The sequence below is a fragment of the Bos javanicus genome, chromosome 7 (assembly GCF_032452875.1).
Source record: "Bos javanicus breed banteng chromosome 7, ARS-OSU_banteng_1.0, whole genome shotgun sequence".
Lineage (NCBI taxonomy): Eukaryota > Metazoa > Chordata > Mammalia > Artiodactyla > Bovidae > Bos > Bos javanicus.
The window spans coordinates 51,493,736-51,521,278 of record NC_083874.1 but is presented as its reverse complement, the minus strand read 5'-3'; the positions used below and the strand labels follow the sequence as shown (position 1 = coordinate 51,521,278).

Genomic DNA, 27,543 nt, shown 5'->3' with positions numbered 1-27,543 from the left:
AGTCTTTCCCAACATCAGGGTCTTCTCAAATGAGTCAGTTCTTCACATCAGGTGGCCAAAGTATTGGAGTTTCAGCTTCATCAGCAGTCCTTCCAATGAACACCCAGGACTGATCTCTTTTAGGATGGATTGGTTGGACCTCCTTGCAGTCCAAGGGACTCTCAAGAGTCTTCTCCAACACTAAAGTTCAAGAGCATCAATTCTTCGGTGCTCAGTTTTCTTTATAATCCAACTCTCACATCCATACATGACTACTAGAAAAACCATAGCCTTGACTAGACAGACCTTTGTTGATAAAGTAATGTCTCTGCTTTTTAATATGCTGTCTAGGTTGGCCATAACTTTCCTTCCAAGGAGTAAGCATCTTTTAATTTCATGGCTGCAATCGCCATCTGCAGTGATTTTGGAGCCCCCCAAAAATAAAGTCTGACACTGTTTCCACTGTTTCCCCATCTATTTCCCATGAAGTGATGGGACCAGATGCCATGATCTTTGTTTTCTGAATGTTGAGCTTTAAGCCAACTTTTTCACTCTCCTCTTTCACTTTCATCAAGAGGCTTTTTAGTTCCTCTTCACTTTCTGCCATAAGGGTGGTGTCATCTGCATATCTGAGGTTATTGATATTTCTCCTGGCAATCTTGATTCAGCTTGTGCTTCCTCCAGCCCAGGGTTTCTCATGATGTACTCTACATATAAGTTAAATAAGCAGGGTGACACTATACAGCCTTGATATACTCCTTTTCCTATTTGGAACCAGTCTGTTGTTCCATGTCCAATTCTAACTGTTGCTTCCTGACCTACATACAGGTTTCTCAAGAGGTAGGTCAGGTGGTCTGGTATTTCCACCTCTTGAAGAATTTTCCAGTTTATTGTGATCCACACAGTCAAAGGCTTTGGCATAGTCAATAAAGCAGAAATAGATGTTTTTCTGGAAGTCTCTTGCTTTTTCAATGATCCAGCGGATGTTGGCAATTTGATCTCTGGTTCCTCTGCCTTTTCTAAATCCAGCTTGAACATCTGGCAGTTCACAGTTCATGTATTGCTGAAGCCTGACTTGGAGAATTTTGAGCATTATTTTACTAGTGTGTGAGATGAGTGCAATTGTGCGGTAGTTTGAGCATTCTTTGGCATTGCCTTTCTTTGGGATAGGAATGAAAACTGACCTTTTCCAGTCCTGTGGCCACTGCTGAGTTTTCCGAATTTGCTGGCATATTGAGTGCAGCACTTTCACAGCATCATCTTTCAGGATTTGAAATAGCTCAACTGGAATTCCATCACCTCCACTAGCTTTGTTCGTAGTGATACTTCCTAAGGCCCAATTGACTTCACATTCCAGGATGTCTAGCTCTAGGTGAGTGATCACACCATCGTGGTTATCTGGGTTGTGAATATCTTTTTTGTACAGTTCTTCTGTGTATTCTTGCCACCTCTTCTTAATATCTTCTGTTTCTGTTAAGTCCATACCATTTCTGTCCTTTATTGAGCCCATCTTTGCATGAAATGTTCCCTTGGTATCTCTAATTTTCTTGAAGAGATCTCTAAAGTCTTTCCTATTCTATTGTTTTCCTCTATTTCTTTGCATTAATTACTGAGGAAGGCTTTCTTATCTCTCCTTGCTATTCTTTGGAACTCTGCATTCAAATGGGTATATCTTTCCTTTTCTTCTTTCCTAAAATGTCAGTGTTCACTCTTGCCATTTCCTGTTTGATCACTTCCAATTTACCTTGATTCACGGACCTAACATTCCAGGTTCCTATGCAATATTGTACCTTACAGGATCAGACTTTACTTCCATCCCCAGTCTCATCCACAACTGGGTGTTGTTTTTGCATTGGCTCCATCTCTTCATTCTTTCTGGAATTATCTCTCCACTCTTCCCCAGTAGCATATTGGGCACCTACCAACCTGAAGTGTTCATCTTTCAGTGTCATATCTTTTTGCCTTTTCATACTGTTCATGAGGTTCTCAAGGCAAGAATACTGAAGTGGTTTGCCATTCCCTTCTCTAGTGGGCCACATTTTGTCAGAGCTTTCCACCATGACCCATCGTCTTTGGTGGCCCTACATGGCATGGCTAATAGTTTCACTGAGTTAGACAAGGCTGTGGTCCATGTGATCAGTTTGCTTAGTTTTCTGTGATTGTGGTTTTCAGTCTGTCTGTCCTCTGATGGATAAGGATAAGAGGCTTATGGAAGCTACAGTCCCTAGGGTCTCACACATGCATGCATATATATCTGAATCACCTTGCTATATACCTGAAAATGTTGCAATATTATAAATCAACTATACTTCAATAAAAATAAAAAGAACTTTTTAATTGGAGTTGGATAGGTGCCACATGATGAGCATGCTCCAAGCAGAGCATCCGTTGAGCCTGAAACAGGGAAATGTAGCCCCGCATTGTATATATACCTAGCAAAGGCTGTATGGACTCTTCATCTCTTGATAAGGAAATGTTCCATTCCTTATCAAGACCCATTCTATTTTCTTAGGTATAATTTTTTGTTGTAAGTTCACATATTTAAATAAACAACTCATTTTTGAAAATGTACAAACTGTGTAGCCATAACAATCCCACTTTAAAACAATTTTATTACTTTATAGCACAAATGTTTCTCAAACTTTATTGACTACATTTGACAATACCTTCTTTTTTAAAATAAGTTACATATGTACACCATACTGGTTCGCAGTTATTATAAAATACTGGCTATTTTCCTTGTGATGTGCAATATATCCTTGTAGCTTTTTTATTTTATATATTAATAGTTTGTACCTCTACAGACTACTATGTTTGATTCCCTCCCCTGTTCTTATCCTTCCCCATTTCCCTCTCCCCACTGGTAACTACTAATTTGTTTTCTATATCTATAGATATATTTCTTCTTTGTTACATTCATTAGCTGGTTTTATTTTTTAGATTCCTTAAATAAGTAATATCATATAGTATCTGTCTTTCCCTATCTGATTTGTTTTACTTAGTATAATACACTCAAGGCCCATCCATGTTGTTACAAATGGCAAAAGTTCATTCTTTTTTATGGCTTCATCTTCTTTATCCATTCATCTGTTGATGGACACTTAGGTTGCTTCTATTGGCAACTGTAAATAATATGCTACCATGAGGGCTTCCCTGGTGACTCAGACAATAAAGAATCTGCCTGCAATGCAGGAGACCCGGGTTCTACCCCTGGGTCGGGAAAATTCCCTGAAGAAGGGAATGGCTACCCATTCCAATATTCTTGCCTGGAGAATCCCATGAACTGAGGAGCCTGGCAGGGTACAGTCCACTGGGTCACAGAGTCAGACACGACCAACTAATTAAGCACACACACATGCTGCTATGAACACTGGGGTATGTGTATCTTTTTGAATTCATGTTTTCATTTTTTTAAAATATATATCCAGAACTGAAATTGCTGGGTCACATGGTAGTTGTGTTTTTAGTTTTTTGAGAATATATCATGCTGTTTTCCATAGTAGCCACCAACTTACATTTCCACAAACAGTGTACGTGGGTTCCCTTTCCAAGACCCATTTTTATGTAGCTGAATGAGGGTTGAAAGACTGTGCACATGAGACTTCCCTTCTCAACACGTCATAAAACAAGCTTCAATAAATTTTTAAAAATTGATGCCATACAAAGAATATTCTCTGACCACAATGATATGAAACAAGAAATCATAACAAAAGGAAGTTTGAGTAATTCACAAATATATGAAAATTAGATAACATATGCTAAAATAACCAATGGGTCAAAGAAGAAAGAACAAGGAAAATCAGAAAATACTCTTGCTGCTGCTGCTGCTAAGTCGCTTCAGTCATGTCCGACTCTGTGTGACCCCAGAGATGGCAGCCCACCAGGCTCCCCCGTCCCTGGGATTCTCCAGGCAAGAACAGTGGAGTGGGTTGCCATTTCCTTCTCCAATGCATGAAAGTGAAACGTGAAAGTGAAGTTGCTCAGTCGTGTCAGACTCCTAGCGACCCCATGGACTGCAGCCTACCAGGCTCCTCCGTCCATGGAGTTTTCCAGGCAAGAGTACTGGAGTGGGGTACCATTGCCTTCTCCGGAAAATACTCTTAAATGACCAAAAATGGAAACACAACATATGAAAACTTATGGGATGCAACTAAAACAATGCTTATAGAGAAACATACAGCTATAAATGTTGACATTTAAAAAGAAAAAATACCTCATTTCAATAACCTAATCTTCTACTTTAAGACACAGTAAAAAGAAAAGCAAATCAAATCTAAAGCAAGCAGCTGCTGCTGCTAAGTCGCTTCAGTCGTGTCCGACTCTGTGCCACCCCAGAGACGGTAGCCCACCAGGCTCCCCGTCCCTGGGATTCTCCAAGCAAGAACACTGGAGTGGGGTGCCATTTCCTTCTCCAGTGCATGAAAGTGAAAAGTGAAAGTGAAGTCGCTCAGTCGTGTCCAACTCCTAGTAACCCCATGGACTGCAGCCTACCAGGCTCCTCTGTCCATGGGATTTTCCAGGCAAGAGCACTGGAGTGGGGTGCCATTGCCTTCTCCGAAAGCAAGCAGAAGAAACAAAATAATTAGCATTAGAGCAGAAATAAATGAAACTAAGAATGGTAAAACAACAGAGTAAGACAATAAAGCCAAAAGTTGGTTCTTTGAAATTATCAACAAAACTGGCAAAACTTTAGCTAGGTTGACCAAGAGAAAAAAAACAGAAGACTAAAATTACTTAAAACCAGAAATGAAATAAGTATGCCAATAAATAAATAGCTTATATAAAACAGACAAATTTATATAAAATACAAATACAAAACCTGAGTCAAAAAGAAATAGAAAACCTGAATGGATCTATAAAAAGTAAAGAAATTGAATACATAATGATGGAAATACACACAAAACGAAAACAAACAAATAGGGCCAAAAGTTACTATGAATGAATTCTACCAAACACTTAAGTAAGATTTAACACCTGTTCTGTACAAACTCTTTCAAAAATAGAAGAGAAGTAAACACTTCTGTGCACATGAGACATCAAAGACATCACAAGAAAAAAACTAGAGACCAATATCTCTCATAAGTATAAAAACATACATTCTCACCATCATACTAGAGAACCATACTCAGTAAAGAAATTATTCACTATCACCAAGCTGGAGTTATTCCAAGAATGCAAGGTTGATTTAACATCTGAAAAATCAATAAATATAATGCACCACAGCCAACATAATATTCAAAGGTGAAAAGTTAGAAGCCTTCCTGCTAAAATCTGGAGCAAAACAAGAATGCCCACTCTGACCACTTCTATTCAACATAGTATTGGAAGTCCCAGCTACAGCAATCAGACAAGACAAAGAAAAAAAAATCCAAATTGGAAGGTAAAATTGTCATTATATGCAGATGACATGATACTCTATAAAGAAAACCCTAAAGAATCCACATGAAAACTATTAGAACTGATAAATGAATTCAGCAAGGTATAGGATACAAGATTAACATACAGAAATCTAGTGCATTTTTTTATACTAACCATGAAATATCAGAAGGAGAAAGTTTTTTAAAATTCTGCTTAAAATCAAATTAAAAAAAAAATACCTAGAAATAAACCTGACAAAGGAGATGAAAGACTTACTCACTTAATGGGAGCTATAAAACATTGACAGTGAAAACTGAAGATGATTCAAATAAATGGAAAGATATTACATGTTCTTCGATTGGAAGAATTAATATTGTCCAAATGGCCATCCCACCCAAAGCAATCTACAGATTTAATACTCTGCCTATTAAATTACCCATGATGTTTTTCACAGAACTAGAACAAATAATCCTAAAATTTATATGGAACCACTAAAGATCTGGAATTGCTACAGCAATCCCAGGAAAAAGAACAAAACTGGAAGCTTAACCCTTCCAAACTTCAGACAATACTATAAAGCTACAGTAATCAAAATAGCATGGTATTGGCACAATATATGGATTAATGGAACAGAATAGAGAGCCCAGAAATAAACCCACACACGTATGGGCAAAAAATCTTTAACAAAGGAGGCAAGAATATACAATGGAGAAAAGACAGCCTCTTCAGGAAGTGGTGTTGGGAAAGCTGGACAGTTACATGTAATCAATCAAGTTAAAACACTCGCTCATATCATACACAAAAATAAATTCAAAATGGTTTAACAACTTAAATATGACACACCACCATAAAACTTCTAGAAGAGAACATAAGCAAAACATTCTTGAACATAAATCATAGCAACACTTTCTTAGATCAGTCTTCCAAGGCAAAAGAAATAAAAACAAAAATAAATAAATGAGACCTAATCAAACTTACAAGCTTTTGCACAGAAAGGAAACCATCAATAAAACAAAAAGACAAGCTATGGAAAGGGATAAAATATTTGCAAACAATGTGACTGACAAGGGCTTAATTTCTAAAATATCAGAACAGCTTATATAGCTCAATATAAAAAAATAACTAACAACTCAATTAACAAATGGACAGAAGACCTAAATAGACATTTATCCAAAGAAGGCATACAGATGGCCAAAGGCACACAAAAAGATACTCAATATTGCTAATTATTAGGGAAATGCAAATCAAAATTACAAAGAAGCATCACCTCACACCAGGCAGAATAACCATCATCAAAAAGTCTACAAATACTAAATGCTGCAGAGAGTGTGGATAAAAGGGAACCTTCCTACAATGTTGGTGGGAATGTAAATTGGTGTAGCCATAAAGGTAAACAATATAGAGGTTTAGTTTATCTAAACACAGTTACCATTGTCATTGTTGTTGTGTTATACAGCAACTAATGTTGTTGTTGCTTAGTCCCTAAGTCATGTCCAACTTTTTGCAATCCCGTGGATTGCAGCACATCAGGTTCTTCTGCCCTCCACTATCTCCTGGAGTTTGCTCAAACTCATGTCCATTGAGTCAGTGATGCCATCCAACCAACTCATCCTTTGCTGCCCCCTTCTCCTTTTGCCTTCAATCTTTCCCAGCATCAGGGTCTTTTCCAATGAGTCAGCTCTTTGCATCAGGTGGCCCAAGTATTGGAACTGCAGCTTCGGCATCAAACATTCAGGGTTGATTTCCTTTAGGATTGACTGCTTGGATCTCCTTGCAGTCCAAGGGACTCTCAAGAATCTTCTTCAGTTCAGTTCAGTTGCTCAGTCATGTCCAGCTCTTTGCGACCCCATGAGCTGCAGCACGCCAGACTTCCCTGTCCAACACCAATTCCCAGAGCCTACCCAAACTCATGTCCTTCGAGTCAGTGATGCCATCCAACCATCTCATCCTGTGTCATCCCCTTCTCCTCCTGTCCTCAATCTTTCCCAGCATCAGGGTCTTTTCAAATGAGTCAGCTCTTCACATCAGGTGGCCAAAGTATTGGGAGTTTCAGGTTCAGCATCAGTCCTTCCAATGAATATTCAGGACATAGTTCCTTTAGAACTGACTGGTTGGATCTCCTTGCAGTCCAAGGGACTCTCAAGAGTCTTCTCCAACACCACACTTCAAAAGCATCAATTCTTCGGCGCTCAGCGTTCTTCACAGTCCAACTCTCACATCCATACATGACCACTGGAAAAACCATAGCCTTGACTAGATGGACCTTTGTTGGCAAAATAATGTCTCTGCTTTTTAATATGCTGTCTAGGTTGGTCAGTGGACATGAGTTTGAGTGAACTCCAGGAGTTGGTGACGGACAGGGAAGCCTGGAATGCTGCAATTCATGGGGTCACAAAGAGTTGGACACGACTGAGCAACTGAACTGAACTGAACTAGGCTGGTCATAACTTTCCTTCCAAGGAGTAAGTGTCTTTTAATTTCATGGCTGCAATCACCATCTGCAGTGATTTTGGAGCCCCCAAAATAAAGTCTCTCACTGCTTCCACTGTTTCCCCATCTATTTCCCCATGAAGTGATGGGACCAGATGCCATGATCTTAGTTTTCTGAATGTTGAGCTTTAAGCCAACTTTTTCACTCTCCTCTTTCACTTTCATCAAGAGGCTCTTTAGTTCTTCCTCACTTTCTGCCATAAGGGTGGTGCCATCTGCATATCTGAGGTTATTGGTATTTCTCCCAGCAATCTTGACTCCAGCTTGTGCTTCATCCAGCCCAGTGTTTCTCATGATGTACTCTGCATATAATGCTTGCTGTTCCACATAATGCATGCTGACTCATAGCTCAGTTGGTAAAGAATCTGCCTGCAATGCAGGAGACCTGGGTTCAATTCCTGGGTCAGGAAGATCCCCTGGAGAAGGAAATGGCAATCCACTCCAGTATTCTTTCCTGGAGAATCCCATGGACAGAGGAGTCTGACAGGCTACAGTCCATGGGGTCGCAAGAGCTGGACATGACTTAGCGACTAAACCACCCACCACCACCACCACCACTTTGCATATAAGTTAAAAAAAGCAGGGTGACAATATACAGCCTTTGACGTACACCTTTCCCAATTTGGAACCAGTCTGTTGTTCCCTGTTCAGTTCTAACTGTTGCTTCTTGACCTGCATATAGATTTCTGGGAAGGCAGGTCAGGTGGTCTGCTATTCCCATCTCTTTAAGAATTTTCCACAGTTGGTTGTGATCCACACAGTCAAAAGCTTTGGTTTAGTCAATAAAGCAGAAGTAGATGTTTTTCTGGAACTCTCTTAATTTTTCAATGATCCAATGGATGTTGACAATTTGATCTCTGCTTCCTCTCTCTTTTGTAAATCCAACTTGAACATCTGGAAGTTCACAGTTCACGTATTGTTGAAGCCTGGCTTGGAGAATTTTAAGCATTACTTTGTTAGTGTGTGAGATGACTGCATTTCTGCAGCAGTTTGAGTGTTCATCAACAACTTAAGTGTTTATCAACAAATTACTGGATAAAGAAAAGGTGGTATAAATATATGCAGTGGAATGTTACTCACTCAGCCAAGAAAAATAATAAAATAATGCCATTTTCAGCAACATGAATGGACCTAGAATTTGTCATACTTCGTAAAGTAAGTCAGATAGAAAAAGACAAACATCATATGATATCACTTGTATGTGGAATCTAAAAAAATGATACAAATTAACTTATTCACAAAACAAAAACATTCTCACACAGAATACAAACTTATGGTTACCAAAGGGGAAAGGCAGGGATAAATTAGGAATTTGGAGTTAATAGATATATACTACCATATATAAAACAGATAAACAACAAGGACCTCTGTATAGCACAGGGGACCATATTTAATATCTTGTAATGTTGCTATCCAGTACTTTGGCCACCTCATGCGAAGAGTTGACTCATTGGAAAAGACTGATGCTGGGAGGAATTGGGGGCAAGAAGAGAAGGGGATGACAGAGGATGAGATGGCTGGATGGCATCACTAACTTGATGGATGTGAGTCTGAGTGAACTCCGGGAGTTGGTGATGGACAGGGAGGCCTGGCGTGCTGCGATTCATGGGGTCTCAAAGAGTTGGACATGACTGAGCGACTGATCTAATCTGATCTGATCTGAATGTTGCTATTAGTCACATCTGACTCTTTGCAACTCCATGAACTAAAGCCCACCAAGCTCCTCTGTCCACATAATTCTCCAGGCAAGAATACTGGAGGAGATAGACATTCCCTTCTCCAAAGGATCTTTCTGACCCAGGGATCGACTCAGTCTCCTGCATTGCAGGCATATTCTTTACTGTCTGAGCCACCAGAGAAGCCCATTTTATTTTCTTGGGCTCCAAAATCACTGTGGATAGTGACTGCAGACATGAAATTAAAAGACACTTTCCCCTTGCTGTCAGAATAGAAAGTCCCAGCCCTAATTCACCCACAAAAATACTAATTAGTAATGATATGTGTAATGAAATACCCTTACAAGAATTCCATAATCAAGTTAAGAAGTTGGAGTACCCAAATGAGTTTAAAACTTAAACAGCTGTATTGGAACAAATAAGAAGAGTAATTTTACTTTACTCACATCAGCCCCTCCCAGAAATTGGCATAGCTCAGCACCAGGAAAAAACACCCTGGTTCACTCTCCTATCATCAAGGGGAAGGAGAAGAGTAGAGCGTGCGTCCAATGCTTCAGCTCCTTGGAGAACTTCATGAGGGATTAGTTTCTATATATGGCCCTACTCAGAGAACTGATAGAACTGGCATAGTTTGGATGCCTGGGAGTCATGAAGAATAAGCAACTTCGCTGCTAGCAAAAAGGCAGCTAGCTCCTTTAGGAAGGAGGGAGAAAGGGCGTGAATCCAGCCCTTCTGGGTTCTGGAGGGCTGCTCAAGGAATTAGTATCTGTCCCACTTGACTTGAAACTGTCCGGGAACCACCATAGTTTAGATGCCTAATGGCCACTGAGAACAAACAAGAGTAGCTTGCTGCTGTAGAACCAGAAAATTTGAAATGCTACAGAAAGACAGTAGAAGGAGCAAGACAGATCATTTAAAAATATCTGATAAAGAGATGTAAAAAGAAAGAAAATAGTGAGCCCGCACTCTAGAACCCACAAGCTGCAATTATTCATCCCATGTCCTGCAACTACTGAAGCCCATGCACCTGGAGCCTGTGCTCCACAACTAGAGAAGCCACTGCAATGAGAAGCCCACAAACTGCAAGTAGAGAGTAGCCTCCACTCGCTACAACTAGAGAAAAGCCCACACAGCAACTAAGACCCAGCACAGCCAAAGATAAATAAATACCTTTTTTAAAAAATGAAGAAAGAATGGTGAGAATTTCCCAAACCTGGAGAGGGGTTTGGACATCCAAGTCCGTGAAGCCTCTAGGTTACCTCAAATTTTCAATGCAAGACAATCTTCTTCAAGACAAATTATAATAAAACTGTATAAAATCAAAGAAGCAGCAAGAAAAAAAAAATTATCTTATATAAGACAACTCTCATAAGGCTATCAGCAGATATTGTAGCAGAAGCATTGTATGCCCGGAAAGAATGGGAGGATATATTCAAAGAGCTAAAAGAAAAAATGCCAACTATGAAAACTTGACTCTACAAAGCTGACCTTCAGAAATGAAGATGAGATAAAGACTTACCCAAACAAACAAAAGCTGAGGGAGTTCATCGCCTACTATTAGATGTGCCTTACAAGAAATGCTGAAAGGAGTTCTTCAAGCTGAAATGAAAGGCAGCTAACTAATAACATGAAACCATATGAAAATACATGATACACTGGTAAAGATAAGTATATAGTCAGATTCAGAATAATCTAATACTGTAATATGATGGTGTGATAACCATTTAACTCTAGTGTAAGGGTTATAAAACAAAGGTGTTAAGAATAAATATAGCTACAATAATTTGTTTATGGTACAGAATATTAAAAAGATGTCAATTATGGCAACAAAAACAAATTAAGGGGAGAGGAAAAAGAGTAGAGTTTTTTAATATGATCAAAGTTATCAGCTTAAAATAAACTGTTTTATCTGTAAGATATTTCAAGTAAGCCACAGGGTAACTACAAAACAAACAAAAAACTATAGTAGACACATACACACAAGATAAAGAAAAGGGAATCAAAGTATACCCCAATGGAAAATCATCAGTTCACAAAAGAAGATAGAAAGAGAGGAAGAAAAGAACAAAGGAACAATGAAACAACCAGAAAACAATGAACAAGATGGTAATAGTAAGTTTTTACTTATCAAGAATTACTTTAAATGTAAGTGGATTAAATTATCCAATCAAAGGGCCCAGAATGGCTGAAAACGTTTAAAAACACACACACACAACTACAAGCTGCCTCCAAAACATCCACTTCAGCTAATACCCAGGCTCACATTCTCCAGGATAGATCAGATACTAGATCCAAATCAAGGGTAAGCAAATTTTAAAAGACTAAAATCATATGAAGTATCTTTTCCAACCACAATGGTTAAATATGTGGAAATTAAACAACGCTTTTCTGGAAACCAATGGATCAAAGATGAAATCAAGGGAAAATTCAAAAATATCTTGAAACAACTGAACATGAAAACACAACATATCAAAACTTATGAGGTGGGGTTCCCTGGTAGCTCAGTAGTAAAGAATCGATGTGCCAATACAGGAGATTAGGGTTCAGTCCTCGGTCTGGCAAGATCCCACATGCTGCAGACCAACTAAAGCCCCTGCACCACAACTACTGAAACTACTGAAGCCGCCATGCCTAGAGCCCATGCTCCACAACAGGCGAAGCCATCACAATCAGAAGCCAAAATGCTGTGACTGGACAGTATCCCCCACTCGCTCACGCAGCAACAAACATAAATAAAAAAATAAAATCATATTTTAAAAAAAACTTATGAAATACAGCAAAAGCAATGCTAAGAGGGAGGTTTATCGTGATAAATGTCTATATTAAGAAAAAATGATCTCACATATATGGAATCTAACAAACTTATAGATACAGACAACAAATTAGTGGTTGCCAGATGCAAGGGGTGGGTGCAATGGGTGAAGGTGGTCAAAAAGGACAAACTGACAGTTATAAAATAAATAAGTCCTAGTGATATAATGTACAGTATGGTGATAAAGGACAGAAATGGTATGGACCTAACAGAAGCAGAAGATATTAAGAAGAGATGGCAAGAATACACAGAAGAACTGTACAAAAAAGATCTTCATGACCCAGATAACCACGATGGTGTGATCACTCACCTAGAGCCAGACATCCTGGAATGTGAAGTCAAGTGGGCCTTAGAAAGCATCACTACGAACAAAGCTAGTGGAGGTGATGGAATTCCAGTTGAGCTATTTCAAATCCTGAAAGATGATGCTGTGAAAGTGCTGCACTCAATATGCCAGCAAATTTGGAAAACTCAGCAGTGGGCACAAGACTGGAAAAGGTCAGTTTTCATTCCTATCCCAAAGAAAGGCAATGCCAAAGAATGCTCAAACTACCGCACAATTGCACTCATCTCACACACTAGTAAAATAATGCTCAAAATTCTCCAAGTCAGGCTTCAGCAATATGTGAACCGTGAACTTCCTGATGTTCAAGCTGGTTTTAGAAAAGGCAGAGAAACCAGAGATCAAATTGCCAACATCCGCTGGATCATGGAAAAAGCAAGAGAGTTCCAGAAAAACATCTATTTCTGCTTTATTGACTATGCCAAAGCCTTTGATTGTGTGGATCATAATAAACTGTGGAAAATTCTGAAAGAGATGGGAATACCAGACCACCTGATCTGCCTCTTGAGAAATTTGTATGCAGGTCAGGAAGCAACAATTAGAACTGGACATGGAACAAGAGACTGGTTCCAAATAAGAAAAGGAGTACGTCAAGGCTGTATATTGTCACCCTGCTTATTTAACTTATATGTAGAGTACATCATGAGAAACCCTGGGCTGGAAGAAACACAAACTGGAATCAAGATTGCCAGGAGAAATATCAATAACCTCAGATATGCAGATGACACCACCCTTATGGCAGAAAGTGAAGAGGAACTCAAAAGCCTCTTGATGAAAGTGAAAGAGGAGAGTGAAAAAGTTGGCTTAAAGCTCAACATTCAGAAAATGAAGATCACGGCATCCGGTCCCATCACTTTATGGGAAATAGATGGAGAAACAGTGGAAACAGTGTCAGACTTTATTTTTGGGGGCTCCAAAATCACTGCAGATGGTGACTGCAGCCATGAAATTAAAATGCTTACTCCTTGGAAGGAAAGTTATGACCAACCTAGATAGCATATTAAAAAGCAGAGACATTACTTCGCCAACAAAGGTTTGTCTAGTCAAGGCTATGGTTTTTCCTGTGGTCATGTATGGGTGTGAGAGTTGGACTGTGAAGAAGGCTGAGCGCCAAAGAATTGATGCTTTTGAAGTGTGGTGTTGGAGAAGACTCTTGAGAGTCCCTTGGACTGCAAGGAGATCCAACCAGTCCATTCTGAAGATCAGCCCTGGGATTTATTTGGAAGGAATGATGCTAAAGCTGAAACTCCAGTACTCTGGGCACCTCATGTGAAGAGTTGACTCATTGGAAAAGACTCTGATGCTGGGAGGGATTGGGGGCAGGAGGAGAAGGGGACAAAAGAGGTTGAGATGGCTGGATGGCATCACTGACTCGATGGATGTGAGTCTGGGTGAACTCTGGGAGTTGGTGATGGACAGGGAGGCCTGGCGTGCTGCAATTCATGGGGTTGCAAAGAGTTGGACATGACTGAGCGACTGAACTGAACTGAACTGATGGTGATTATAGTTAATAATGCTGTATTATATATTTGAAAGATGCTAAAGAAAGGATCTTAAAGGTTCTCATTGAAAAAATTTTTGTAACTATGTATAGTGATGAATGTTAACTAGATTTATTGTGGTAATCATTTCACAGTATACACAGATACTGAATCATTACATTGTACACCTGAAATTAATATCAATTATACTTCAGTTTTTTAATTAAATTAAATTTAAATGTTTTTAAATGAATTAATTAATGAATGTTCAGTATAAAACTTGGGAAGATATCCCTAAATAAACTTAAAAGACTTTAAAATCCATAACAGGAAACAGAGAAATTTTAAAAATACTTTTATATGGCAAAATATATCCTAAACAAATCAATATATAGGAGGAAAAATATCTGTGATATAGATGGGAGATAAAAGCTAATTATTGACAAAGAACTTTCCCAAATTGAAAAACAACCAAAAAATTTAACTGACAAATCAATGAAAACCAAATGCTGATGACATTATGCTCAGGAATTAAAATTAAATAAATAAAAAAAAAATACAGGAACTAAAATTAAAGTAACAAAGATACCATTTACATATATCACATTGGCAGAATGTAAGACCTCTATTGCTTTTAAAGATAAAAGGGAGAGTGCTCAAACTTCTTGGTGGAGATGAAAAGAAATTCAAAATTTTGGGAAAGTAATCTAGAAAATATATTTAAATTAAAATTATTCATACTCTTAGATTCATCAATATCTGAAAATGAATTTTATACAAATAAAGGCACAAATATTTTAGGAATATGTAAAATGATATTACAGCATGGTTTGCTGTTGCTAAGTCGCTTTAGTCGTGTCCAACTCTGTGTGACCCCATAGATGGCAGCTCACCAGGCTCCCCCATCCCTGGGATTCTCCAGGCAAGAACACTGGAATGGGTTGCCATTTCCTTTTCCAATGCATGAAAGTGAAAAGTGAAAGTGAAGTGGCTCAGTCGTGTCCGACTCTGAGCAACTGCAGCCTACCAAGCTCCTCCGTCCATGGGAGTTTCCAGGCAAGAGTACTGGAGTGGGGTGCCATTGCCTTCTCCACAGCATGGTTTATGAGGGCAAAAAAACACAAAGTACTCATCAACTGGTGAATAACTGATAAATTATATAAATGATATCATATAAATGGTACATCCACACTATAGAGTACTACACAGCTATTAAATGAATCAGGGATTTCCACAAAGTACTGGTGACTGTGAAATGTAAAATGCAGTATCTATGCTAACAAAATTTCCAAAAGAAACAATAATAAAAACCCACCACATGTATGCATGTATGTGAATAATTATGTAACTGCAAATAAAAATGTTAAAGGAAAATCATAAAGTTTTTCAGATTGTATACAGACAGGGGAATGGTGATGTGCCAGAGTAAAATAAGGAAGGAGCAAACAAAAAAGATTCTTTAAGAAGGAAGAAAAATGCATCTTTAAAAAAAACTTTATGTAAAAAGTTATGGCCACATTCAAAACAAAATCTGTATGTGGGCATATCTATAAATTTTAAAGACACAGATTTTAAAATGTTTAATTATGGTTTTCTAGATGCTTAAGTACTCACAATGTGGAGTTTCTTGAAAAATGCTTATGTAAGCAATAAATATTTTTAAACTGTCAAGAATTCAACAAAAGCAAATAATTAGCATTATGACCAATACTGTGTTTTTTTTACTAATATTTAATTTGAAGATTAATGGAACTCATGATGTCAGTAACACTCATTAAAACCATAATGACAAGTAAATTAAAGAATGACCTTAAAACTGAGATTGAAGAATCTTAAAACTGTGAGGGTGGCTAAAACAGCAAGAAAATTTAAAATATGACCTCACCTTTTTCAACTGCTCTAATTCTGCTTCTATTTCCCCTGGTCCCTCCGCAGAACTCAGACAAGGAGGAAGACTGGGGCTGAAGGCCATGAGGTCGGTCTTGGGCGGCCCCTCCCCAGAGCACACCCTCTGTCGCCTCTCCTGCGAGTAAGACCAGCTCCCCACCGCGCTGGAGCACACCAGCCTGGGCTTCACGGGCCCGCACGCGCCCTCGCTGGGCGGCGCCGAGCACCGCAGCGCCGTGTACAGCAGCAGCGTGAGCACCAACAGGCTGGACACCGCGCAGATGGCGATGATCAGGTACACGTTCACATCCACTAACGCCGTCTCTGCGCCAGCTGCACCAGACAACGCCCGCGAAGAGGCCTTGGGCGCCTGGCCGCTGTCTTCCAGCGACAGCAGCACGGTAGCCGTGGCCGTCAGCGCCGGCTCGCCGTGGTCCTTCACCAGCACCAGCAGGCGCTGGCGCGGCGCGTCCGCCTCGTCCAGGGCACGCGTCGTGCTGATCTCGCCGGTGTACAACCCCACGCGGAACGGGCTGCGCGAGCCGCCCGCCGCCGGCTGCAGCTCGTACGACAGCCACGCGTTGTAGCCCGAGTCGGCGTCCACCGCGCGCACCTTCGCCACCACGTGGCCCGCGTCCACGGACCTGGATACCACTTGGCTCACCGCGCTGGGTCCTCCGCTTGGCCCAGGCGGCAGCAGCGCGGGCGCGTTGTCGTTCTCGTCCAGCACGAACACCTGCAGCGTCACGTTGCTGCCCAGGGGCGGCACGCCCGCGTCGCGCGCGCTCACCTGGAACTGCAGCAGCTCCAGCTCCTCGTGGTCCAGCGGTTGCAGCGCGTACACCTTGCCACTCTCCGCGTGCACCGACACGTAGCTCGACAGCGCGCGCTCGCCCACCCGCCGCTCCACCAGCGAGTAGGACACCAGCGCGTTCTCCTGCGCGTCCGCGTCCCGCGCCGAGACCGTGAAGATGTGGCAGCCGGGCGGGTTGTTCTCCTTCACGAACACCGTGTACTCGGGCTGCGGGAAGGCGGGCGCGTTGTCGTTCACGTCGGCCACCTCCACGGACACGCTGGCGGTGGCCGACAGAGAAGGTGAGCCGCCGTCCCTCGCTGTCACCACCACCTCATAGTTCGACGCACTCTCGCGGTCCAGGACGCTGTCCAGCACTATCGAATAGTAATTCTTGAAGGTGGACACCAACTTGAACGGGTTGTGAGCCATCAGGGAGCAGGTCACCTGCCCGTTGGCGCCGGAGTCACGGTCGGATACGCTGACCAAGGCGATGACAGTGCCCACCTGAGCGTCCTCTCTCACCGGAAGAGCCAAAGAAGTGATGGTAACTTCTGGAGCATTGTCATTTATATCTACTATTTCCACCAAAATGGTACAATGACCCGCCATTGGAATATTCCCCTTGTCAATCGCTTCCACGGATATTTCATACAATTTATTTTCTTCGAAATCCAATTTACCTTTTGTCCTAATTTCTCCACTGTCGGGATTTATGTAAAACGCATATAATATTGCAGGTGATACAGGTCTTCTAAATGAGTAGGTTATGTCTGCATTTGTACCATCATCAGGGTCTGTGGCATTTAGTTTGATCACTAATGAGCCATTAAGTGAGTTCTCTAACATTCTCACTTTATAAATTAATTGGTCAAATTCTGGTGCGTTGTCATTCACATCCAGGATTGTAATCAGCAGCTGAACTGTGCTGGTCAACTCGGGTTTACCTCCATCACTAGCTGTCAATAATAAACTATGTTCCTGAATTTCCTCTCTGTCCAATGATTTCCTTAACACAAGTGATAACGAAGACATTTGTTCACGAGTGTTTTGTGTGTCCAAAGTGAAATAATCGTTGGGATCGACTCGGTACGTCAAGGCGGAGTTTACTCCAATATCTGCATCAGATGCGCCATCTAGCGGGAACCGAGTTTCCGGAGGTCTAGATTCAGCAATGATTATTCTTTTTTCACTTTCTGGGAACACAGGCGGGTTGTCGTTAATATCTCTAACTTCCACCTCCACATGGAACACCTGCAGCGGCCGGTCCACGATCACCTCCAGGTGGATGCTGCACTCCGCGCTCCGTCCGCACAGCTCCTCCCGGTCGATCCGAGAATTCACAAACAAAATGCCATTCTTCAGGTTTACCTCCAAAAGGTCCCCGCGGCCTTTGGACGCCACCCGAAACAGGCGGGGCACCAGCTCCGCCAGCTCCAGTCCTAGGTCCTGGGCGATGCGGCCCACGAAGGTGCCGTGTTTTGCCTCCTCGGGAACCGAGTAATGGACCTGGCCGCTCCCCGACTCCCAGGCTGCGAGAAGCAGAAGCGAGAGCAGCAAAAGCCGAGCTCCTGGGCCTTCTCTCCAGGAAATCAGCATGGTACACTCAAAAGCCTTTAAAGATATCTGAAGTCTATAGGCTACCTTACTTCAAATGCCCCTCAAGGTCTAATTTTACGGCCTTCTACTGCGGGAGGATTCGCGGAGGTTTTCCACTATCTGCCCAATTTTCTCCAAGAAGGAAGGAGCGGAGGCGCTTTCTTCGCGGAATTGTTTTCAGTGAAGAGCGACACCATGCGCATGAATGTGTAAGTGTAATAACGACTCAGTTCATAATTTCCGTTGCCGTAGGGGATTTATTTTTTCTTCTTGCATTTCATGACATTTTTCACTGCAAATACGTAATGGAAGATTAAATGTTTTTCTCTCCAGCAACAGTAAATCACTGTATTCTGTTCAGCATTGGCTTCTAGTTGAAATCGGTTGATGAGTTCCATCTTTCCACAAAAACATTTTTGCATGTGTAAAACGTGGTGCAGAATTTGTAAAAAGAGGTAGTAGTCCACATTCGCTTTTGGAAATCAGACTCTAGTTCTTAATAGCTTTGTAGATTTTGGTGGGACTGTCCTTTTCCTGTAATATTTTTGAGACCTACTCACACAACTCCCTTGACTCCAAGCAGAAACATAACGAATCATATAAGAATGAAATAAATGAACATGGAAAATTCGGTAACTGATATACCAGATTTTAAATAATACAATATTTTTAACTTCCCCCAAACATGATTGTAAATTTGGATAAAATATTTGTATTGAAAGAAAATGTCCATCAATGTAAATATGAGTTTGTATGTGAGTGTGTATGTACATAAACACACAATATTGACCATTTAGATATAACAATACTTTGAAGTCCTGGATTTTCTTTGTATAAAACATGCCAAGAACTAGTATCTCATGTATTTGCTAAAAATGGAATTACTACCAGTAGGTTAAACTTCCCCTTTCTTTCTCCCTAACTATACCATTACTGGGGAATTTCCTACTATCATTTAAGTTGACTCTGATTTTCCAAGTAACAACAAGTAGATACAGATGTTAACAAACCTCTAGCAAGGAAGAAAGGGAGGGAATCTTACTTTTATCTTTACCAAGTCACCAAGTTCCATGCCAACAGGGCTAGGAAAGAAAAAGTATAGCTCCATAACTCTCTTGCCTGTTTTGTGCCCAACTCTGCAGGAAATAAGAGTTGGGTTCATTTCTGAACCTTTGCTCGCCTCTGAAAATGTGAGTATTTGATACTCTCTCACCATCATTCTCCTCATTGCTCCATTACTTTTATTAACACACCTTTACTTTTATAATGGGAATAGTTTCTTGATTCTAATTGTTCTTGTCTATTAGGCCCTACTTTGTCTTTTTTACCTCTCCATCTAACCTAGAATACACAGTCAACCATTTAAAACATGCCTTTCCAATGGTTCGGGAGTTTGCTATTGACATGTACACACTGAAATATTTAAAATGGGTAACCAACAAGAACCTACTGCATAGCACAGGGAACTCTGATCAATATTATGTGGTAGCCTGGATGGGAGGGGAATTTGGGGGGAGAATGGATACATGTGTATGTATAACTGAATCCCTTTGCTGTCTACCTGAAACTATCACAACATTGTTTATTGGCTATACTCTAACACAAATTAAAATTTTAAAAATTAAAATAAAACATGCCCTTTCAGATACCCTATAGGTACATATCTTCTTATATCACCTCTCTTTAACATTTTCTTTACCTTTCAATACACAGCCTAACTATTCATTTTCTCAATGCTTTCTATTGAACTCCTCAGTTCATTAGCCACTTAACATTACTATATTCTCTACAAGTTTATGCTCACCTTTACCTCAATTGACCCCTCAAGTGAATTCATAATTCCTGCCCATAGAGATTCTTCCATACTTTCTTCTTTTTTCTCAAATTCCCAACCTCATTCCAACCATGTGGTTCTCAGATGACTTACCCAGAAAGATAAGTCATCAAATACAAACTCAATGGCTCTCTTCTTATGTTGACATTTCTCTTTATATTCTCTATTATTCATTCACTACTAAGGAAAAATCGTGCCACTTTTAAGGCCAACCCTACTGTCTTAATTTTTTTCTCTATTCTCATTCATATGTTTCATCTTCATCTTCATTCCTTCTCTGCCTGTCTGATTTTCAGTATCTCCCTTTTTACTTACTTCTTTCCCTCACATTAAAAAACACTCTGGAAAGGCTTTGTGTGGAAGAAAATTACAAGATGTAAAATACACTTTTAGAAGATTCACCCAATAATTGTATCAGAGCAGTAGCATGCCATAATGGGTTGGTGATCCTCCAAAACTGGGTTTGTGTCACTTTGCCTGATCTATGTGGCTTAAGTTTCCGACTTCTTATCAGTAGAATGCTAATAATAAATATTATACCTGCACTGTAGGGGTGATTTCATAACTAAATGAGATAATACAATTAAAGATCTTAGAACAGGTCCTGGAAAAAATAGGGGGTGATAAATATTCTTTGGTTGTGTTGGGTCCCAGACCAGGGATCAAACCCAGTCTTCCTGCTTTGGGAATGCAGAGTCTTAGCCACTGGACCACCAGACAAGTCCTGAATAACTATTCTTATATTTTATGGAATCAAATCAATGTTACTAATTGTAAGATGTGTCATTATTTGTGTGCTACCAAGAAAAAGAATCAGTTAAATTGTTATAAACTATTAATTATAAGGTGCATCCTGCTTTAGATAGATATTACAATATTTTAAATGGCATATTTTATGTAAATAACAACAGTACTGCAGCCAATCACAATGGAAAGAAAGGTACTCTATGGGAGCAATAACAAATTACTCATTTTAGAATTGATAACAATTTTTATTATTGTTATTATACTTGAAAGGGGATTGTACTGCAACTAGATTGGTGATCAAGAAGACTATTTTACAAGTCTATGCATGTAAAGAGCAGTAAAGGAATCTAGTTTATGATATCTGGGAACTCTCTACACTAACCTTGCAAATTTCATTTAATTATGAAATTGAGTACAAATTAAAAATAAATTTATCAGAACTTAGTTTTTACTCAAATGTACTTATTTCTTTCAAGGCTAGAAATTCATAGATAATATGAAAAATTATAGAGCCAGGAAACTTTAAATCTGGTTATCCATGGCCTCCATTTTATCCTCTCCAATTATTTAATGCTTGAAATGCTGAAAATAATTGGAAAAGATTAAATGGAATGCTGGGAAAGAGTGAAGGCAGGAGAAGGGGACGACAGAGGATGAGATGGTTGGATGGCATCACCGACTCCATGGACATAAGTTTGAGCAAGCTTTGGGAGCTGGTGATGGACAGGAAAGCCTGGCATCCATGGGGTAGAGAAGAGTCGGACGCGACTGAACTGAACTGAATGCTTGAAAATTTGGGCTAATACATGAAACCTACAAAATGACTAACATACTTAAATGATACCAAGGACTTACTTCACTGGAAGGATTTAAACAATCTTCTCCAGACGCTGGAAGACAGGGACTGAAGGCCATGAGGTCGGTCTTGGGAGGCCCCTCCCCAGAGCACACCCTCTGCCGCCTCTCCTGCGAGTAAGACCAGCTCCCCACCGCGCTGGAGCACACCAGCCTGGGCTTCACGGGCCCGCACGCGCCCTCGCTGGGCGGCGCCGAGCACCGCAGCGCCGTGTACAGCAGCAGCGTGAGCACCAACAGGCTGGACACCGCGCAGATGGCGATGATCAGGTACACGTTCACATCCACTAACGCCGTCTCTGCGCCAGCTGCACCAGACAACGCCCGCGAAGAGGCCTTGGGCGCCTGGCCGCTGTCCTCCAGCGATAGCAGCACGGTAGCCGTGGCCGTCAGGGCCGGCTCGCCGTGGTCCTTCACCAGCACCAGCAGGCGCTGGCGCGGTGCGTCCGCCTCGTCCAGGGCACGCGTCGTGCTGATCTCGCCGGTGTACAACCCCACGCGGAACGGGCTGCGCGAGCCGCCCGCCGCCGGCTGCAGCTCGTAAGACAGCCACGCGTTGTAGCCCGAGTCAGCGTCCACCGCGCGCACCTTCGCCACCACGTGGCCCGCGCCCACCGACCGCACCACCACCTGGCTCACCTCGCTGGGTCCTCTGCCTGGCCCGGGCGGCAGCAGCGCAGGCGCGTTGTCGTTCTCGTCCAGCACGAACACCTGCAGCGTCACGTTGCTGCCCAGGGGCGGCACGCCCGCATCGCGCGCGCTCACCTGGAACTGCAGCAGCTCCAGCTCCTCGTGGTCCAGCGGTTGCAGCGCGTACACCTTGCCGCTCTCCGCGTGCACCGACACGTAGCTCGACAGCGCGCGCTCGCCCACCCGCCGCTCCACCAGCGAGTAGGACACCAGGGCGTTCTCCTGCGCGTCCGCGTCCCGCGCCGAGACCGTGAAGATGTGGCAGCCGGGCGGGTTGTTCTCCTTCACGAACACCGTGTACTCGGGCTGCGGGAAGGCGGGCGCGTTGTCGTTCACGTCGGCCACCTCCACGGACACGCTGGCGGTGGCCGACAGAGAAGGTGAGCCGCCGTCCCTCGCTGTCACCACTACCTCATAGTTCGACGCACTCTCGCGGTCCAGGACGCTGTCCAGCACTATCGAATAGTAATTCTTGAAGGTGGACACCAGCTTGAAGGGGATATGGGGTGGTGTGAGTGAGCAGGTCACCTGTCCATTGGCGCCGGAGTCACAGTCGGACACGCTGATCAAGGCAATGACAGTGCCCACCTGAGCGTCCTCCCGCACTGGGAGCGACAGCGAAGTGATCATTACCTCAGGGGTATTGTCATTCAGGTCTAGAACTTCCACCAGGACCGTGCAATGACCAGCCATGGGCGGAATCCCTTTATCAATAGCGTTAACCTGGATTTCATACTCATTATTCTCTTCAAAATCCAGTTTCCCGTAAATTCTAATTTCACCTGTTTGTGGATTTATTAAAAACATACATTTCTCACTCAGTGGCAGAATCGTTCTGATTCCATAGGAAATTTCTCTGTTTGGTCCTTCGTCTAGATCAGAAGCATTTAGTTGAATGATTCTGGTGCCGTTTGGGACATTTTCAAACAGCACCACTTTATAGCCAGGCTGATCAAACTCAGGAGCATTGTCATTAACATCCAGGATGGTTATTTGAATCTGAACAGATTCTGTTAGCTGGGGTTTACCGCCATCCAGAGCGGTCAGCAACATATTAAGTTCTGGTATTTCTTCTCTATCCAGTGACTTCCGAAGAATGAGTTCAGGCAATATACTTTTGTCGGTTTTCGTTATTAGTTTAAGAGTAAAATACTCATTTAGACTTAACCTATAGGTCAGAAGAGAGTTTAGGCCGATATCCGCATCAGAAGCGCCCTCTAGAGGAAAACGAGACTCCAAAGGCGCAGATTCAGAAATGAGTAGCTTTTGTTCTCCTCTGAATACTGGCGGGTTGTCGTTAATGTCCTTCACCTCCACCTCCACATGGAACACCTGCAGCGGCCGGTCCACGATCACCTCCAGGTGGATGCTGCACTCCGCGCTCCGTCCGCACAGCTCCTCCCGGTCGATCCGAGAATTCACAAACAAAATGCCATTCTGCAGATTTACCTCCAGAAGGTCCCCGCGGCCTTTGGATGCCACCCGGAACAGGCGCGGCACCAGCTCCGCCAGCTCCAGTCCTAGGTCCTGGGCGATGCGGCCCACGAAGGTGCCGTGTTTTGCCTCCTCGGGAACCGAGTAATGGACCTGGCCCCTCCCCGACTCCCAGGCTGCGAGGAGCAAAACCGAGAGTAGCAGGCTCCGAGCTTCGGAGCCTCCTCTCCAAGAAAGCACCATTGCAGATAAAGAGATCTCTGAGGTGAGACTGTCAGTTTTAAGGGATAGTTCGCCTGCCAACATTTATGACCAGTCTCCCCTTCCGTAAGTATATCTTCAGTAAATTTTACCCAGCCTTCCGGTCAATATGGAGTCTATCCTATTCTGTGGATTGTTGGAATCTGGACTTGGAGACAGTTTTCCCTTTTCACCTTTTGAGTATACAGCGACATCATGTGACTGATTATGTAAGTACAAGAAAGAGCCTGAGGTTCTTTTTGGTTTAGCCACTTCTTGGTTCACTTTAAATCTGTTTCAACTTTTTGGGTAGTTTAATGGATCATTTGCAAATACCTATTTATTTAATATATATAATATTCTTAACAAAGCACAAATACTTCTATTATACTTCAGTTTTAAAAATAATTCTGCTTCAAAGTCTATCACAAAATAATCATTGAAATGTGGCATGTCAGAAGTTACTCGTTAGCTAGCTCTCATGGAAAATAAAATGAAGAATAATGTACATCACCCCTGCCATTGGGCTTCCCAGGTGACAAAGTGGTAAAGAATCCACCTGCCAGTGCAGGAGATGCAAGAGACTTGGGTTTGATCCCTGGGTGGGGAAGATACCCTGGAGTAGGAAATGGCAACCCACTCCAGTATTCTTGCCTGGAAATTTTCATGGACAGAGGAATCAGGCAGGCTACAGTGCATAAGGTCTCAAAGAGTCAGACATGACTGAGAACACTGCCCTGGCCCTTATATTGCTTACAATTCACATTCATAATGATTTTTATCCTTCACAAGCACTTCATTCTAAGTCTTTATGAGAAAGCCAAGAATTTCCTTGTCTAGTAAAGGAGAAAATATTTCATTCATATAAATTATTTTATTCATAAATATGGCCAATATTAGAATTCATCATAAATACGGAAGATGTTATTTTTGGTTCCTTGATGCTCACATGTGATGACTTTTCATACAACTGCTCTCATTCTTATAATATGTTGAAAAATGAATTGTGGGTGCAGATTCTAGAATATTTTACTCTAGCATGATTAAAGCATTTTCATGTAAAATGTTGAGTTAAAACCTCCAAATTTCACGGTATTCTGAAGTGGTAGTAGAGCACTAATCTGAAAAAGATCTTATGAAATGTTTTGGAGCCCAATCTCATTGACTAAAGTCAAAAGAATATGAACTTCATAGTGACCATTTTGTTTTCCTCTATATCCTTCCTTCTAGGCCAGTTAGTAGTTATATAAAATAAGCTTCTCTTCAGAAGACCACAATGGTGACTATGATTCAAGGGAGAATCAAAATATTTCCAATAATTTTATTCAGTAATTCAAGACTAGCTTTAAGGGAAAACAAAACACAGATAAGATCCTACAGCTAGTTGTAAAAAAAAAAGTAAGCATATTATTTAGAAGTTCATCTAAATTTAAATCAAAATCTTTAAACCAATAATTTCTCACCATTCTTTAACGCATAATAAAGGAAACTGAGAAGTGAAACTTTTAAAGAGCCAGAAAATAATAACCAAGAATGATTCTACAAGTATAAAATAACTTAAATCAACTACCACACTCACTCTGAATTAATGAAACACATATTTGAATTTTGATGCTATGGGACTATTCAAACTGTCTATCACCATCAAGCTTATTCATTTTATATCTTCCATTTTCAAAAATGTCAATGTACCATAATTCACAAGGAATCTTATTGTAATGTATTCAGGAGACCCAATGCATTCTCACTCACTGTTAGACATAACTAAATGATTAAACAGATATAAAAATCCAAAGTTAGCTCAATACTTAAACAATCAAACTACAAAATAGAATGAAATAACAATTTTGCATTCTAGAATGTAATCCTGAAATTTAAATTAAGTATAAAAGACACTAAATTTGTAGAAATTCATCCACATAACTTGGAATTATCTAAAATGTGTATTGATTACTTATATATTATGCAATAGTAACAATTTGCAAACTTTTAACCTGTACTTAAAACATTCTAATATGTTTTATATTAAATTAAAATGATGTTGAATCATTCCAAGAAGTTAGTTTGGAAATGGGTAATAATACATGCCCTACAAAACATTCACATTTATTTATATTTACAAACTTTCATAAATGATATGATTAATTACTTTTGAGCCTGAAATAGTTTATATTTTAATCTTATTGACTAATTTTGAATAAAGAATGTTTTTAGACAATTAATCTTGACATACAAAGTTTCATAAACAGAGGCCCAAGGATGAGCTTCAGCATGGAGTCCTTGACTATTATGCCAAGTGGGTTGCTATGTAATTTTAAAGGGAGAATGACTTTCATCAGCTTCTCAAAAGAGGTCAGCAATTGCACCATCCTACATGTGGCTAAGAACCACTGAATTAGAAGGATGACCTAGAGGCAAATGATTTTTGCTAGAATCTTCAGATGTGGTACATGGGCATGTATATACATGGGTATACTACATGGAAAGAAACTTTTACAAATGCCAGCAATAAAGCACTTAAGGATAGGAAATTTAAAATGAAAGAAATTGATAAATGTCAATAGGCTTCACTTTGATAGAATTAACTTTTTCTGTCTAGATAAATCCAGAAACTAGGAAATAATGCCAACTAGCAAAGAAGGCAATGGAACCCCACTCCAGTACTCTTGCCTAGAAAATCCATGGATGGAGGAGCCTGGTAGGCTGCAATCCATGGGGTCGCAAAGAGTCTGACATGACTGAGCAACTTCACTTTCACTTTTTACTTTCATGCATTGGAGAAGGAAATGGAAACCTACTCCAGTGTTCTTGCCTGGAGAATCCCACGGACAGGGAAGCCTGGTGGGCTGCCGTCTATGGGGTCTCACAGAGTCGGACACAACTGAAGTGACTTAGCAGCAGCATATATTGCAGATGTTAGAGGCCTATATGCATGCCTTTAGCAAGTTTGAATGACTTGATTGAGGAATATCAATAACCTTATTTGCCTAGTTACTCTGGCAGCATAAACCTGGGAGCTTTGTTTCAGTACATAGTAGATAAATCTCTCCCCATTTCAGAGAACAAAATTAAAAATGGACAGAAATTTTAGTTATATTATTTCAATGAAATAAGCACACTAGGACAAAAGACTGCATTCTTTTACCACAAATAATATGAAAACAGGTTTTATCTTATTGTTAGAGTTAAGACTGAGGATTATTTAATGGACAATAGATGTATGATGAACGCCAAAGAATGCTCAAACTACCACACAATTGCACTCATCTCACACACTAGTAAAGAAATGCTCAAAATTCTCCAAGCCAGGCTTCAGCAATACGTG

General features: G+C 41.0%; 3 protein-coding genes across 9 annotated transcripts in view; all 3 read right to left on the bottom strand.

The window, feature by feature from the left end:
• LOC133251350 (protocadherin alpha-C2) overlaps positions 1-27,543 on the bottom strand; it is a 208,809-nt gene that overhangs the window by 105,060 nt on the left and 76,206 nt on the right. Inside the window, exon 1 of one of the 7 annotated variants that reach the window (XM_061423687.1) lies at positions 16,025-18,564. The exons of the other annotated variants lie outside the window; for them this stretch is intronic. Within the exon in view, the coding sequence (XP_061279671.1) occupies positions 16,025-18,418 (2,394 nt within the window). The 5' untranslated portion in view covers positions 18,419-18,564. Of the gene's footprint in view, positions 1-16,024; positions 18,565-27,543 lie in introns of those variants that run through there. 7 annotated transcript variants of the gene reach the window in all.
• The window catches only part of LOC133251351 (protocadherin alpha-10-like), a 119,679-nt gene that overhangs the window by 71,378 nt on the left and 20,758 nt on the right, over positions 1-27,543 (bottom strand).
• LOC133251354 (protocadherin alpha-12-like) lies at positions 21,442-24,299 on the bottom strand. Its single transcript, XM_061423700.1, has one exon. The coding sequence runs from the start codon at positions 24,282-24,284 to the stop codon at positions 21,813-21,815; it is 2,472 nt and encodes an 823-aa protein (XP_061279684.1). The 5' UTR covers positions 24,285-24,299; the 3' UTR covers positions 21,442-21,812.